This window comes from Phaseolus vulgaris, chromosome 9, assembly GCF_000499845.2.
Source record: "Phaseolus vulgaris cultivar G19833 chromosome 9, P. vulgaris v2.0, whole genome shotgun sequence".
Classification (NCBI taxonomy): Eukaryota; Viridiplantae; Streptophyta; class Magnoliopsida; order Fabales; family Fabaceae; genus Phaseolus; species Phaseolus vulgaris.
The window spans coordinates 5145688-5159340 of NC_023751.2; the positions used below are offsets into that span (position 1 = coordinate 5145688).

Here is a 13653-nt window from a genome sequence, read left to right on the forward strand (position 1 = left end):
GTTTCTTGCGTCGGGGGGCTGGAAGAGCAGCAGCTGTGGGTGGACCCACCGGCGGAGATTGGCCTTGGGCAGCGGAGATCTCCGTGACAGAGTTTGGGACCGTTTGGGAGCCCGTCGCAAGTTTGTGGGACTTGGCTATGGCGCGTAGTTCAGCCATCCTATCCTTCCCCAGCATCATATCTGCATTAGTGACCCACAGTTACCTACCAGCACAAGAATTTAGTAGTTAACAATGCACAGAAAGAGAAGAAATATAAGACAATGCATGGGGAAAGTTAAAACCACACAAGTCAGAACAGCAACATCAAAGTAAAGACAGGGCGATGCAAGTGTAAGCTAAAGGAACTCAAGGGATTAAGGACAAACCTATGTGAACGTCTAGCTTGCCTTCGAGAAACTCGTAGGTGATGATGGAGGAAGTGGGCAGAATCACGTTGGAGGAGGCGGCTCTTTTCCAGAAACTGCACAAGTCCATGTCGAGCTCTCCCATTTTTTCTGGCCCCCTGGCCTTCCTGAAGCTCGACTCCTTCTTCCCCTTGTTCACCCAATACAAGGGGAACCCGTCGAGAAGGGAAGGGTCTTGGTCGCTACAGCAAACACGCACGAACTTCCTTTTCCAGTCCTTATAGGATTGCTGGAAGATGGAGAGAATGGACCTCCCAGCGACCCCATTGAGGTTAACCCATAGACGATCGCCCGGGTTCTTCGCCTCGAACAAGTAGAGGAACACATCCACCGAGGTCGGATGTCCCAAGTGCGCGCAAATAATTTGGTAAGCTCGGACGAACGCCCAGCTGTTGGGATGAAGCTGGGCGGGGGCTATGTCGAGCTCGGTCAAGAGCTCCCTCTCAAAGTGTGTGAAGGGAAACCGAAGCTTGACCTTCTTGAACATAGCGGTATAGACAAAGCAGAAAGAGGCGTCGTCGCTCCCCTGATTATCGGTGCAGATGGGCTCACCGGGAGGACAAGGGTGCATAGACACTTTGTCATCGTGCTCTTTGCTGAAAGAGAGGTGATCCGGATCACCTTTCTTGAGACGAAGGATGTCGCGATCCGAGTTGATGGATGAAGTCTCACCCAACAGGGTTGCGGAAGCCCACGGGTATATTCGTTTGTAGTCTGGAAGAGGCCTCACCATCGCGCTGGGTTGTGGTGGGTTTGGTTGTGGTTAGCTAGGTCAAGAGGACGTGGGTCTCGCGACTCGGTCGGAAGGGACGTTAGGATCCCTTGGGGGGTCGCGGGAAGAGGAAGGGTTTGCCCTACGGGTTTTCGTCGGAGTGTCGCGAGGAGATGGAGGAGGGTTTGGTGTGATTTTTGAATGAGCCATCGAGGAAGCTGCAAGAAGACGAAAAGGGAAGATATGAGAGTTCGTAAACAGAGAGACTCGACAGAAGAGAGGGAGATGGAAGAACAAGGGGGCCTCGCAGAGAAAAGGTTCAGAAACCCTAAACGCAGAAAAGAGAAAACAAAGCAGAGAAAACATCCCACAACGTATGCTCCAGACAGTTAATGGATGATGCAAACCGATTAAAATGCAGCAAATATCAGTAGAAGTGATCAAAAAGTTACCTTTGGATGATCAGAAGAGTATTCAGAAAGATGGTGGTTGGGGGAATCGAAGCGTTCGCTGGAGCGTTTCGAGAGTCTGAAGAGAGGTAGAAGATAATGAAACAGTGAAATGGCGCGAAGTGTTTAAGAGTTTCAAACGTTGCGAGAAGCGCAAAAGACAATGAATAATGGTTGTTGATGAATCCACGTGTCGAATGATCGAAGGAGTTCGTGAAGTGTCAAGTCAGTGAACAGTACGAGCGCCAAAGCGTAAAGCCACGTAGGCCGCCGTATTTAAACCTCTTTATCATCTCGCTGAACAGGTCGCAGCTCGAGACAGGGGGCTTGTGTACCGACCAGGTCATCGGGTGTGATGACGTGTCTAGCACGTGACTATGTGGGGCGTGCTCAGCAGAACACGTGGACAAGAGAAAGGTAAATGGTTCAGAAGCGAGCATAGTCGCCGATTCGTGGAAGTGGCGTTCTACAGTGTACATAGTCGGTTGTCGCCGGGTTAGTGTGTCATCGACGTATTAGGTAATGGAAGATCGGGTGGTCTGACATCGCCGGATCTCCCAGTAAACTTAGTTAAAGCTGCTGGAGGCTCAGGAGAGTAAGTCCAAGCGTGTAAGTCCAACGAGATGATTGTTGCGCTAGCATGGGGCATGGAGGTCGAGTAGGCTGAAGGGAGCAGCTTGCCCATCAGTGACAGGATTCCCAGAGTGGACATTCACTGGTGGCAAGGTTCCCCAGCTAGAACATGCATGGTGTAGCAATAAGGAAGGTACCACTAACGACAAGCGATGTCATAGAGATGGTGCATTTTGCTGCACCCGACACTCGCCTTTTCAGGTGGTGTTCTATGGCATATTGCGTGCTACCTTGCTCCTTGAGTAGAGGACTTAGCCGCGCGGCTGGTTATTACACATAAATAACGTTCAAGTTGCCCCAACCCAGATGACGACACGTGTAGGGTTGGATGCTACCTGTTACTCCAATCTGGATGATGACACGTGTAGGGTTGGATCCAATAGAGAAATGACGCTCAAGCTATCCTAGCTCAGATGATGACAAGTGTAGGGCTGGGCACTACCTGCTATCCCAGCCCAGATTGCGACACGTGCAAAGCTGGATGCGAGCCACGCGTCCAAAAGCATAACGGCCTGGAGAGAGAAGAAGCCTAGCTATAAAGGTAAACTTAAAAGATTTGCAGAGGTACGTTTTCATTACGGCTCATTGCTAGGGTTGTGTGCCTTTAGTACGGTTCTACAGAGCATATTTTCTCTCAGTTTTTGGGTGTTCTTGTTACTGACTTGAGCGTCGGAGCGCCACCGGCCTCAGAGGCGCCACCTTGTGTTTTCAGGTTCTCAGAGAGGTTTTCTGTGGTGTGGACTTGAAGGCCACGTGGAGTCAAGCTGGTGAGGAGGTTCGTGACGACGCAACACTCCTACGCTAGGTCAACCGGCAGGATCAGCTAGTAATACTAATACTACTAGTACTACTAGTAATACTAGTATTGCTAGTAATACTAGTACTCGTAGTTATACCAGTATTGCATGTAATACTAGTACTGCTAGTAATACTACTACTGCTAGTAATATTAGTACTGCTAGTAATAGTAGTATTGTTAGTAATACTAGTACTGCTAGTAATACGAGTATTGCTAGTAATACTAGTACTGCTAGTAATACTAGTATTGTTAGTAATACTAGTACTGCTAGTACTGCTAGTAATATTAGTATTGCTAGTAATACTAGTACTGGTAGTAATACGAGTACTGGTAGTAATACGAGTACTGCTAGTAATACTAGTACTGCAAGTAATACTAGTACTGCTAGTAATACTAGTACTGCTAGTAATACTAGTACTGCTAGTAATACTAGTACTGTTAGTACTGCTAGAAATACAAGTACTTCTAATACTGCTAGTAATACTAGTACTGCTAGTAATACTAGTACTGCTAGTTATACTAGTACTGTTAGTAATACGACTACTTCTAGTACTACTAGTATTACTAGTACTGCTAGTACTGTTAGTAATACCAGTATTGCTAGTATACCAGTATTGTTAGTAATACTAGTACTGCTAGTAATACTCGTAATGCTAGTAATGCTAGTACTGCTAGTAATACTAGTACTGCTAGTAATACTACTACTGCTAGTAATACTATTACTGGTAGTAATACTAGTACTGCTAGTAATACTGGCACTGCTAGTAATACTGGCACTGCTAGTAATACTGGTACTGCTAGTAATACTGGTACTGCTAGTAATATTGGTACTGCTAGTAAGACTAGTACAGCTCGTAATACTAGTACTAGTAGTACTGTTAGTACTGCTGGTAATACTAGTACTGCTAGTAATACTAGTACTGCTGGTAATACTAGTCCTGCTAGTCATACTATAACTGCTTGTAATACTAGTACTGCTAGTAATACTAGTACTGCTAGTAATACTAGTACTGCTAATAATAATAATACTACTACTAGTATTAGTACTACTAGTATTACTAGTACTGCTAGTAATACTAGTACTGCTACTACTGCTACTACTGCTAGTACTGTTAGTAATACTAGTATTGCTTGTAATGCTAGTAATGCTAGTACTACTAGTACTGCTAGTAATACTAGTATTTCTAGTACTGCTAGTAATACTAGTACTGCTAGTAATACTAGTACTCCGAGTAATACTAGTACTGCTAGTAATACTAGTACTGCTAGTAATACTAGAACTGCTAGTAATACAAGTACTTCTTGTAATACTAGTACTGCTAGTAATACTAATACTACTAGTACTATTAGTAATACTAGTATTGCTACTAATACTAGTACTGATAGTTATACACCAGTACTGCATGTAATACTAGTACTGCTAGTAATACTAGTACTGCTAGTAATACTAGTACTGCTAGTATTGCTATTAATAGTAGTACTGCTCGTAATACTAGTTCTGCTAGTAATACTAGTATTGCTAGTACTTCTAGTAATACTAGTACTTCTAGAATTGCTATTAATACTAGTACTGCTAGTAATGCCAGTACTACTAGTAATACTAGTTCTGTTAGTAATACTAGTACTGCCTGTAATACTAGTACTGCTAGTAATACTAGTACTGCTAGTAATACTAGTATTGCTAGTAATACTAGTAAAGTTAGTAATACTAGCAAGACTAGTACTGATAGTAATACTAGTAAGACTAGTACTGCTAGTAGCACTAGTACTGCTAGTAGTACTAGTACTGCTAGTAATACTAGTACTGTTTGTAATACTAGTACTGCTAGTAATATTAGTACGGCTAGGAATACTACTTCTAGTAATACTAGTACTGTTAGTAATACTAGTACTGCTAGTAATACTAGAACTGCTAGTAATACTAGAACTGCTAGTAATACTAGAACTGCTAGGAATACTAGTACTGCAAATTATAGTAGTAGTGCTAGTACTGCTAGTAATACTAGTAATACTTGTACTGTTACTAATACTAGTACTGCTAGTAATACTAGTACTACTAGTAATACTAGTAGTGCTATTAATACTAGTACTGCTAGTAATACTAGTACTGCTATTAATACTAGTACTTCTAGTAATACTAGTAATACTAGTACAACTAGTACTGTTAGTAATACTACTACTGCTAGTAATACTAGTACTGCTAGTGTACCGACCAGGACATCGGAGGTGATGACGTGTTTGGCACGTGATCGTGTGGGGCGTGCTCAGCAGAACACGTGGGCAAGTGAGAGACAAATGGTCCAGGAGAGGGCATGGTCGCCGATTTATGGAACTGGCGTTCTATAGTGAACATAGTCGGTTGTCGCCGGGTTTGTGTGTCATCGACGTGTTAAATAACGGGAGATCGGGTGGTCTGACGTCGCCGAGAAGAGCACATCACCGGATCTCCCAGTGAACTCAGTTGAAGCCGCTGGAGGCTCAGAAGAGTAAGTTCAAGCGTATAGTTTCGGTAAGGTGGTTGTTGCGCCAGCATAGGGCGTGAAGGTCGTGTGGGTTAAAGGGGACAGCTTGCCCATCAGCAACAGGATTCCCAGAGTGGACATTCGCTGGTGGCAAGGTTCCCTCAGCTAGAACATGCTTGGCGTAGCAATAAGGAAGGTGCCACTAGCGACAAGCGATGTCACAGAGATGGTGCACTTTGTTGCATCCGATACTCGCCTTGTTAGGTGGTGTTCCAGAGCGTATTACGTGCTAGATTACTCCTTGAATAAGAGACTTAGCCGCGCGACTGGTTACTACACAGAAATAACGTTCAAGTTACCCCAACCCAGATGACAACACGTGTAGGGTTGGATGCTACCTGCTATCCCAGTCCAGATGATGACACGTGTAGGGTTGGATGCAGTACGGAGATGGCGCTCGAATTACCCTAGCTCAGATGATGACACGTGTAGGGCTGGATGCTACCTGCTATCCCAACCCAGATGGCGACATGTGCAAGGTTGGATGCGAGCCACGCGTCCAAAAGCATAACGACCTGGAGAGAGAAAAAACCTAACTATAAAGGTAAACTTAACAGAATTTGCAGAGGTACGTTTTTCATTACGGCTCATTGCTAGGGTTGTGTGCACTTTAGTACGGTTCTACAGAGTATATTTTTCTCTGAGTTTTGGGTGTTCGTGTCACTGACTTGAGCGTCGGAGCGCCACCGGCCGCAGAGGCGCCACCGTGTGTTTTCCAGGTTCTGAGAGAGGCTTTTGTGGTGTGGAGGAGAAGGGCACGTGGCGTGAAGCTGGTGAGGAAGATCGTGACGAGGCAACGCTCTTGCGGTAGGTCAACCGGCAGGAACAGCTAGTAATACTAGTACTTCTAGTAATATTAGTACTGTTAGTAATTGATCCTGCCGGCAACTTGAACGTGGGTGAATCGCTTCGTAACACTCTCTGCCCTGTCTTCGCGACTGCGCCTCCTGAAGAATCACCTTCTGAACTTTCTCTCAGATGTCTTCAAAATGTGACCTGCAAAATACACAGACGGCGCCTCTAGCGGGCGTTTGCACTCCGACGATCAAGTTAGTTCAACAGAACCACCAGAAACTGGAAACTAGTAATGTGTGTGAGAGAAAAACTTGCACTCTGTTTTTCGTCTATCTTTTTCCTCCTCCCCACTCTCACTCTGATTCTGCCTTTTATCTCTCTTTCCCTGCTTCTGGGCATAACAGAATTCTGTTATGCTTTTCTGGCATGTGTCAGAACCCTGTCATGCTTTTCAGAGAAAGCGTACCTTCAGAATCAGCAATGGGGAGCGTGAGAGTCTGCGCATGTCTGCGCTTGGCTGCGCCTGTCTGTACCTTTAGCGGTACGGAGTGCTCTTTTGTCTGGACCGCACCCCTCTCAGATGATGACACGTGGAGGCCTGCAACTCACATCTAACCACACACGTGTCACTTACTGGAAGGGCTCTAGCGCCTCTCTTTGTCTGCCTAAGTTACGCCCTTGCGGAGTAACTTAGGATGCTTCTCTTATCTGGGTAAATTGCATACTCTTAGGAGAACGTCGGGTGTGGCTGGTCTAGGCGCACTCACCAAACGTTACTCTCTGCGTAGGCGACTTACCCTTCAGGATGACACGCACGTAATGGGTTGAGGGAATCACCAATCACCGACTGGCTTACTAGTTCCCTCAGGCCACTCTCGTGCATGATTCCTTGAGGTGGGCTCATGCGAGGTCCATGCGTAACGCTCTCGCTGGGAACCTTAGTCCCAGTTTAACTGCGTGTAACACGAGACCCCGATGACAATACACCCGATGACTGATCAGTGTTTATTCACTACTCGCGCTCTGCCTCCAGGCGCGAGTCTGGGAACTGGTCTGCTGGTGGTCACTTGGCTACTGACCACCGATCACCATTCTGGGTGATCTATCCCCCGACCTCTCTGCCGCCTGATATGTCGGTGGTAACTTGGCTACTGACCACCGATCACCTCTTTTGGCGATCGTCCCCCTACCTCTCTGCCACCTGGTCCACGTGTCACCCTGCGAGTGGTCCACGTGGTTCTCTGATGCTGACATTATCGACTACCGATGACCGATCGGATCAGTAATACTAGTATTGCTAGTTGATATGATTCCAATAGCAAGATATAGATGATTCTTTGACATTTTATGGAATCAACTTGAGCTGGAATATGATTAGGCACTTTTATAGAATTGGATCAATGTTCTAACATTCAAGAACTCACCAAAACTTAAGTAACCAAGCCAAAACTCATATGGAAGTCCATTTCTTGCCAATTGAACCGATTGGAATGCTTAGAAATCAAATGAACCGATTAAAAAGGTTTAAGAAATGAATTGAATCGATTAAATTGCCTTAGAAGTAAAATGAACCGAACAAAGTCTTAGAAAAAAAAAGATGAACCGATTATATTCAGCAAAGAAGAAGATGAATCGAACAAAACAACAAAAGAAGCTAAAACACCGAATATAATTGCAAGAAATGTCCTAAAACATGTTTAAGGAATTCAAATGGACAAGGAAATGGAAGAAATAGATGGAGAAGAAAGAAGACTTATGTGGTTGTAGTTCTTGGTTGATGAACACGCCACTTGAAGTGTGAATGCTCCAAGATAAGTGTGAATTGTCGCCACTTGAGGAACCAAGGCACTCAAGATGAGACTAGGAAGAGGAGAAGGCAAGTTCTCACTACACTCAATCACCAATTTGGGAGAGTTTTTTTACTTCAAAAATCAATTCTATTATATGAAGGACCTAAGCCCTCCTTTTATAGGAGCAAGGGCCGGTTATAAGACTACAAAGCTTGCACTACAAGCTAACCAAAGATCCCCTTTCACTCACTCCTAACGCCTATAGTGAGTCATGAAGAGTCACCTTCTAGAAAACTCTAAACTAAAGCTTAAAGATGCTTTACAAAAGAGGTATCTAATGTTTCCCTCCAAGCACCTTCCTAAAAACTATATATTTAAACATTCTACAAAAGACACTATAAAAAGAGAGAACATTCTACCACTACTTCCTAATTCTTTAAACTTGCTCCTTGTAAGCCTTTGAGGTAGGCTAATGTCTTCTTGAGCCTCTTCAACTTCGGCCACTACCTCTTCTTGATCTTGATCTTCGGCCTCTACTTCTACTTGATCTTGATCTCCATCATACTCTCCGAGTTGGAGAGAATTCGACCACGAATTCTGGAGACCTACAGAAAAAGGAGTTAGATCACTGATATTAAATGTATGACTACCAAGGTATGTATCAGGCATATCTAACTCATAAGCATTATCATTAATCCTCTTTAGGACATGGAAAGGTCCATCACCACGAGGCATTAGTTTGGACTTCCTTTGAGTAGGAAAACAATCTTTCCTCAAATGAAGCCAAACCCAATCACCTTCATCAAATAACAATGCTTTTCTCCTTTTGTTGGCAATTTCAGCATACTTGCCAACCTTCTTCTCAATTCTCAACTTGATGTCTTTATGCAAATTTTTCACAAAAGAAGCCTTTTCATCCCCATCTTTGCACAAGACATCATCAAGTATGGGAGTAGGAAGAAGATCAAGAGGTGTTAAGGGATTAAATCCATAGACAACCTCAAAAGGAGAATGTGAGGTGGTAGAATTTACTACACGATTATAAGCAAATTCAACATGTGGTAGTAAATTCTCCCAAACTCTAGGATTCCCGAAAATAAAGCATCTCAACATTTGTCCCAAAGTTCTATTTACCACTTCGGTTTGACCATCGGTTTGTGGGTGACAAGTGGTAGAAAATAAAAGTTTAGTACCAAGCTTACCGCACAAGGTCTTCCAAAAGTGACTCAAGAACTTGGAATCTCTATCGGACACAATAGTTCTAGGAATACCATGCAAACGAACCACTTCTTGAAAGAAGAGGTTTGCAATATGACATGCATCATCCACTTTGTGGTAAGGAATAAAGTGAGCCATCTTTGATAAACGATCCACTACCACAAAAATGGAATCCTTTCCCTTAGATGTCTTGGGTAATCCTAAGATGAAATCCATAGAAATGTCAACCCAAGGCATTGAAGGGATAGGAAGAGGAGTATATAAACCATGGGGATGCAATCTAGATTTAGCTTTAGGCCAAGCTATGCATTTTTCACACAAACTATGAACATGTTTATGCATATGAGGCCAATAGAAATGTTCATGTAACACATCCAAAGTTTTTGCAACCCCAAAATGACCCATTAATCCTCCTTCATGTGCTTCTCTAACAAGAGATAATCTAATGGAGCTTTGGGGAACACAAAGACGTTTTCCTTTAAAAAGAAAGCCATTTTGTATAAAAAAAATCTTTGTGTCCACCTTTTGATGTGAATGTAACTACAAGAACACATGATTCTTGACATTCTTAGGAACAACTTGAGCTGGATTTGAAAGGCACTCTACTTTAGAATTGGATCAATGTTCTAAATTCAAGAACTCACCAAAACTAAGCACCAACCAAGACTCATATTGAAGTCCATGTATTGTCAAATTGAATCAAAACAAAAGGAAAGAAGAACAAGAATTAAAACTGGACAGAATTTAAATGATAGCTACTGAACCAAAACAGAATTAAGAACACAATGCTGGAAACACAAAAATAAACGGTAAAAAAAGAAGTAAACTCTAGGAATCAAAACTACCGAATGGAAAATTGAAGGGAAGAAGAACACTTATAGAATAAGATGCTTGCTGGATTTTGAGGATTGGAAGAAGCCATTCACGCCACTTGGAACCTTGAACCAAGATAACTGATGGAGTGCCACCACTTGAAGCTCACCATAGCTCACAAGATAAGGTAAAGAAGAGGAAGACTCAAAACTCACAAATTCTCTCCAAAATTGAGTATAGTCTCTCTACTATAAAATTCCAATCTGAATTGTGAAGGACCTAAGCCCTCCTTTTATAGGAGTAAGGGCTGGTTATTTACATAGCTTATTCCCTAAGCTACCCAAAAAGCTCCTAAGATCACACCCCCCTTACTAAGCTCACTCCCCAAGCTTCTAGAATTTGCTAAACTAAAGCCTAAAGATGCTTTTACAAAAGAGGTGTCTCATGTTTCCCTCTAAGCACCTTTCTAAACATTATTCTATATTATTTACAATTTAAAAGAAACTATAAAGAGAGATATTTAATATGAAGCCTATTATTTGAGAGTTTGTAGACTTCTTTATCTTTAGGCTTGATCTTCTCTTTGACTTCTTTTAATTTGTGAGAAGACTAGAAGGAAGAACTTCAAATGTGTAGGTGAAAATCCTCTTCCTTCATTAATAAAATCCTCTCCTAGTGGATATCCATCATACTCCCCGAGTTGGAGAGAATTCGTCCACGAATTCAGTACTCCTGCATAAAACAAAGTCAGTTTGCTATTATATAAGAGAAGACAAGAAGAAATGGGCAAACATGACTTATCACTTTGAAATGTTGGGAGTATGATGTATTTTCATTCTATACAAGTTCCTTTACACAATTTCCATTATGTCTTTGCTAGTTCATCATACTGTTTTTCATTCCTAAATAGGCTCCTCTGTTTTCTTACAAACGTGCTACTGTTTTCAATTTACTGCAATTAATTGGCTCATAGGAAATTTGTGAAAATTTGGATTTACATTCTTCAAAGTGTTAAAAAATCATAGAAAAAAGAATTACTCAAAAATTCCAAGTACACAAAAAATGATAAATAAAATACGGAAAGTGTACAATTCTGCCGAAAAAAATACAGTAATCTGGCAGCGATTTTGAAAAATTTATTTCTCTCAATTGGCTTACTGTTTTTACCTCATTCCAGTGCCATTATTGATTTGAGACATTGAAGTTTCTGTGGTTAATTTTTCACATTCCAGTTCGCTTTCAATCGGTACAGTTAAATCTGTAAACATAGCACAGTTTGCTTTAAAAAAAAATAAAAAATTCCAGTAGCTGTTTTCTGTTTTCTTTAATCTACTCTAGCACTTTTCTTTAGGACTCTTTTTGTGTGCCTTCTTTATTCATTGAGTTCCTTATTTTTCTTGATTGTCTTTCATTCATATTCTTTCTAGTTTGTCATACATTACTCTCTGTTTTTTGGTTTAGCTTTTATTGTTTACACCTTTTTCTTGCTTGTCTTTTTGTTCTTCTTAAAAGTTGTGTGGAGACTTGTTCTTAAGTAAGTTGGTTTGCTGTAACATATTTCACTTGAAGCTACTCCATTCCACAAGAAAGGCTTGGTTGAGGACAGAATATTTTCTTGGAGTGGTTTGAGTGCTTTCTTGGGCATTTTCCAGCAACCTATATCTCACTGTTTTTTAATTGTCTAACAAGTTTCTTTTACTGTTTTGTTTTCTGTTTTTGTGTATTTTCTGCTCATGGCTCATTTCTCTAGTGGAGAGTCCTCCAAACCATGTTCACCACAAAAGGCAGCCCTTTATGAGGACTTAAAGAATGCCAAGCAATCCAATGCTCACTATCTTGAGGTGATAAGGAAGATGGAAGCACGGCTCCAAAGTTTGGAGTTAAACCGCGAAGAAATGCATCAAAACCGTGAGAGAAGAACTCCTCCTCCTAGTTGGCATTCTTCAAGGCACTCCCATGGTTATTATGAAGATAATCCAAGGCCAAGACATCATCACCATGAATAGAGGCGCCAACATGTGGCTGGCCCTTGTTCTCCAAATGTAAAACTTCCTAGTTTTAGTGGTGAAAGTGATCCCAATGTATACTTAGGATGGGAGGCTAAGGTGGACCAAATTTTTTATGTAAATGGGGTTAGGGATGAGCATAGGGTTAAGTTAGCTTCTTTAGAATTTTTGGACTATGCCATGCAATGGTGGCATCAATACCTCATGGACATTGACCTACACAAGAGGCCGCCCGTGGTCTCTTGGAACGATTTGAAAGCATGTTTACGCGCTAGATTCGTACCCCCACACTTTAGGAAAGACCTAATGTTGAAACTCCAACGGTTTCATCAAGGCACGCTAAGTGTGGATGATTACTTTAAACAACTAGACACGCTTTTAATTCGACTTAATATGGATGAGAGTGAGGAAGCTAAGATAGCTAGGTTTGTGAGTGGCCTTCGAAGGGACATTCAAGACGTGGTAGAGTTACAAGAATATTCTTCTTTGGAAAATGTGGTGCACCTTGCTAGCAAAATTGAAAATCAACTTGCAAGAAAAAATGCTTTTGTTCCGTCCGGTTGACCGAGACGTCTTCGTGCGCGACCTCAACCGTCAGCTAGGGACTCCTTCCCACTGGTTGCCTGTGGATTCCTGCAAAAAAAGAGGACAAAGAGGCGCCCTAGCGGCCGTGTGCACTCCGACGCTCAAGTCAGCCAGCAAGAAACACCAAAACTGTCCACCTACGTCTCCGAGCACCGCGTATGGCACTCTGAAGGTGGTAAAAGAACTGTGTATATGTGTGTGTGTTGTCTCTTTCGGGCAAAAATGTTTCCTAGTCACTTGTACGTAACCTTGAAGCACGAGCAAGCAACTAGAGAGATCTCTGGTAAATTTGCCAAAAGTTCCAACCCTCTTTCCAACATTCTCTGCGCTATTTAAACTACCCAAGCATTTAAAGCGCCTTAAAGCGCTTTTAATCACAAACGTAACGCACTCATTAAAGCGTTTAATTAGAAAACGTAGCGCATTTAAGACGTTGAAACGCTTGGGAGCCATTATAGTACCTGAATGCTCGAAAGGGAAACTATATTGAATGACTTTTAATTACCTGGCACTTGACTAAAGGGTGTTTCTATTCTGGTATGACTGTCGTACACGTGGAGGGCCTCACGATGCCATGACCCCATCTGGAGGTGTTTCTGCCCATTTGGGGGACGTCTCTACGTGTGAGTCCTCCCGCTTGGGAGTGCTACTGCGCTAGGGGTGACTTTTTGGGTGCCAACTCATGCACCCAAGTATCTAGTCATTTACTTTGAGAGCGTCTCTGCCTTCCTCTTGTACCCTGCACCCGGCTGCCCTGGGCGTGACCTTCCTTTTGAGTCGTATCTGCCCCACAGGCATCTCTGGGGCGGCAGAAGCACTTCACGAGTCAGGCTGCCCTTCACTGGTACTGTTACTATGGCCTTGAAGCCACCTTTTCCTTCTCTTTATCGCTGCCCCGTGCTATTGGGACCTGAGGCCTTCCCACG

The 13653-nt window shown here is 42.7% G+C and overlaps 1 protein-coding gene across 1 annotated transcript; it reads left to right on the forward strand.

Moving 5' to 3' along the window:
- The first annotated feature begins 1318 nt into the window (after positions 1-1318).
- LOC137822136 (putative GPI-anchored protein pfl2) lies at positions 1319-8082 on the forward strand. Its single transcript, XM_068627039.1, has 5 exons — positions 1319-1491; positions 3243-3614; positions 3764-4208; positions 4385-5048; positions 8018-8082. The coding sequence occupies exons 1-5, from the start codon at positions 1319-1321 to the stop codon at positions 8080-8082; spliced, it is 1719 nt and encodes a 572-aa protein (XP_068483140.1).
- The last annotated feature ends 5571 nt before the right edge of the window (positions 8083-13653 follow it).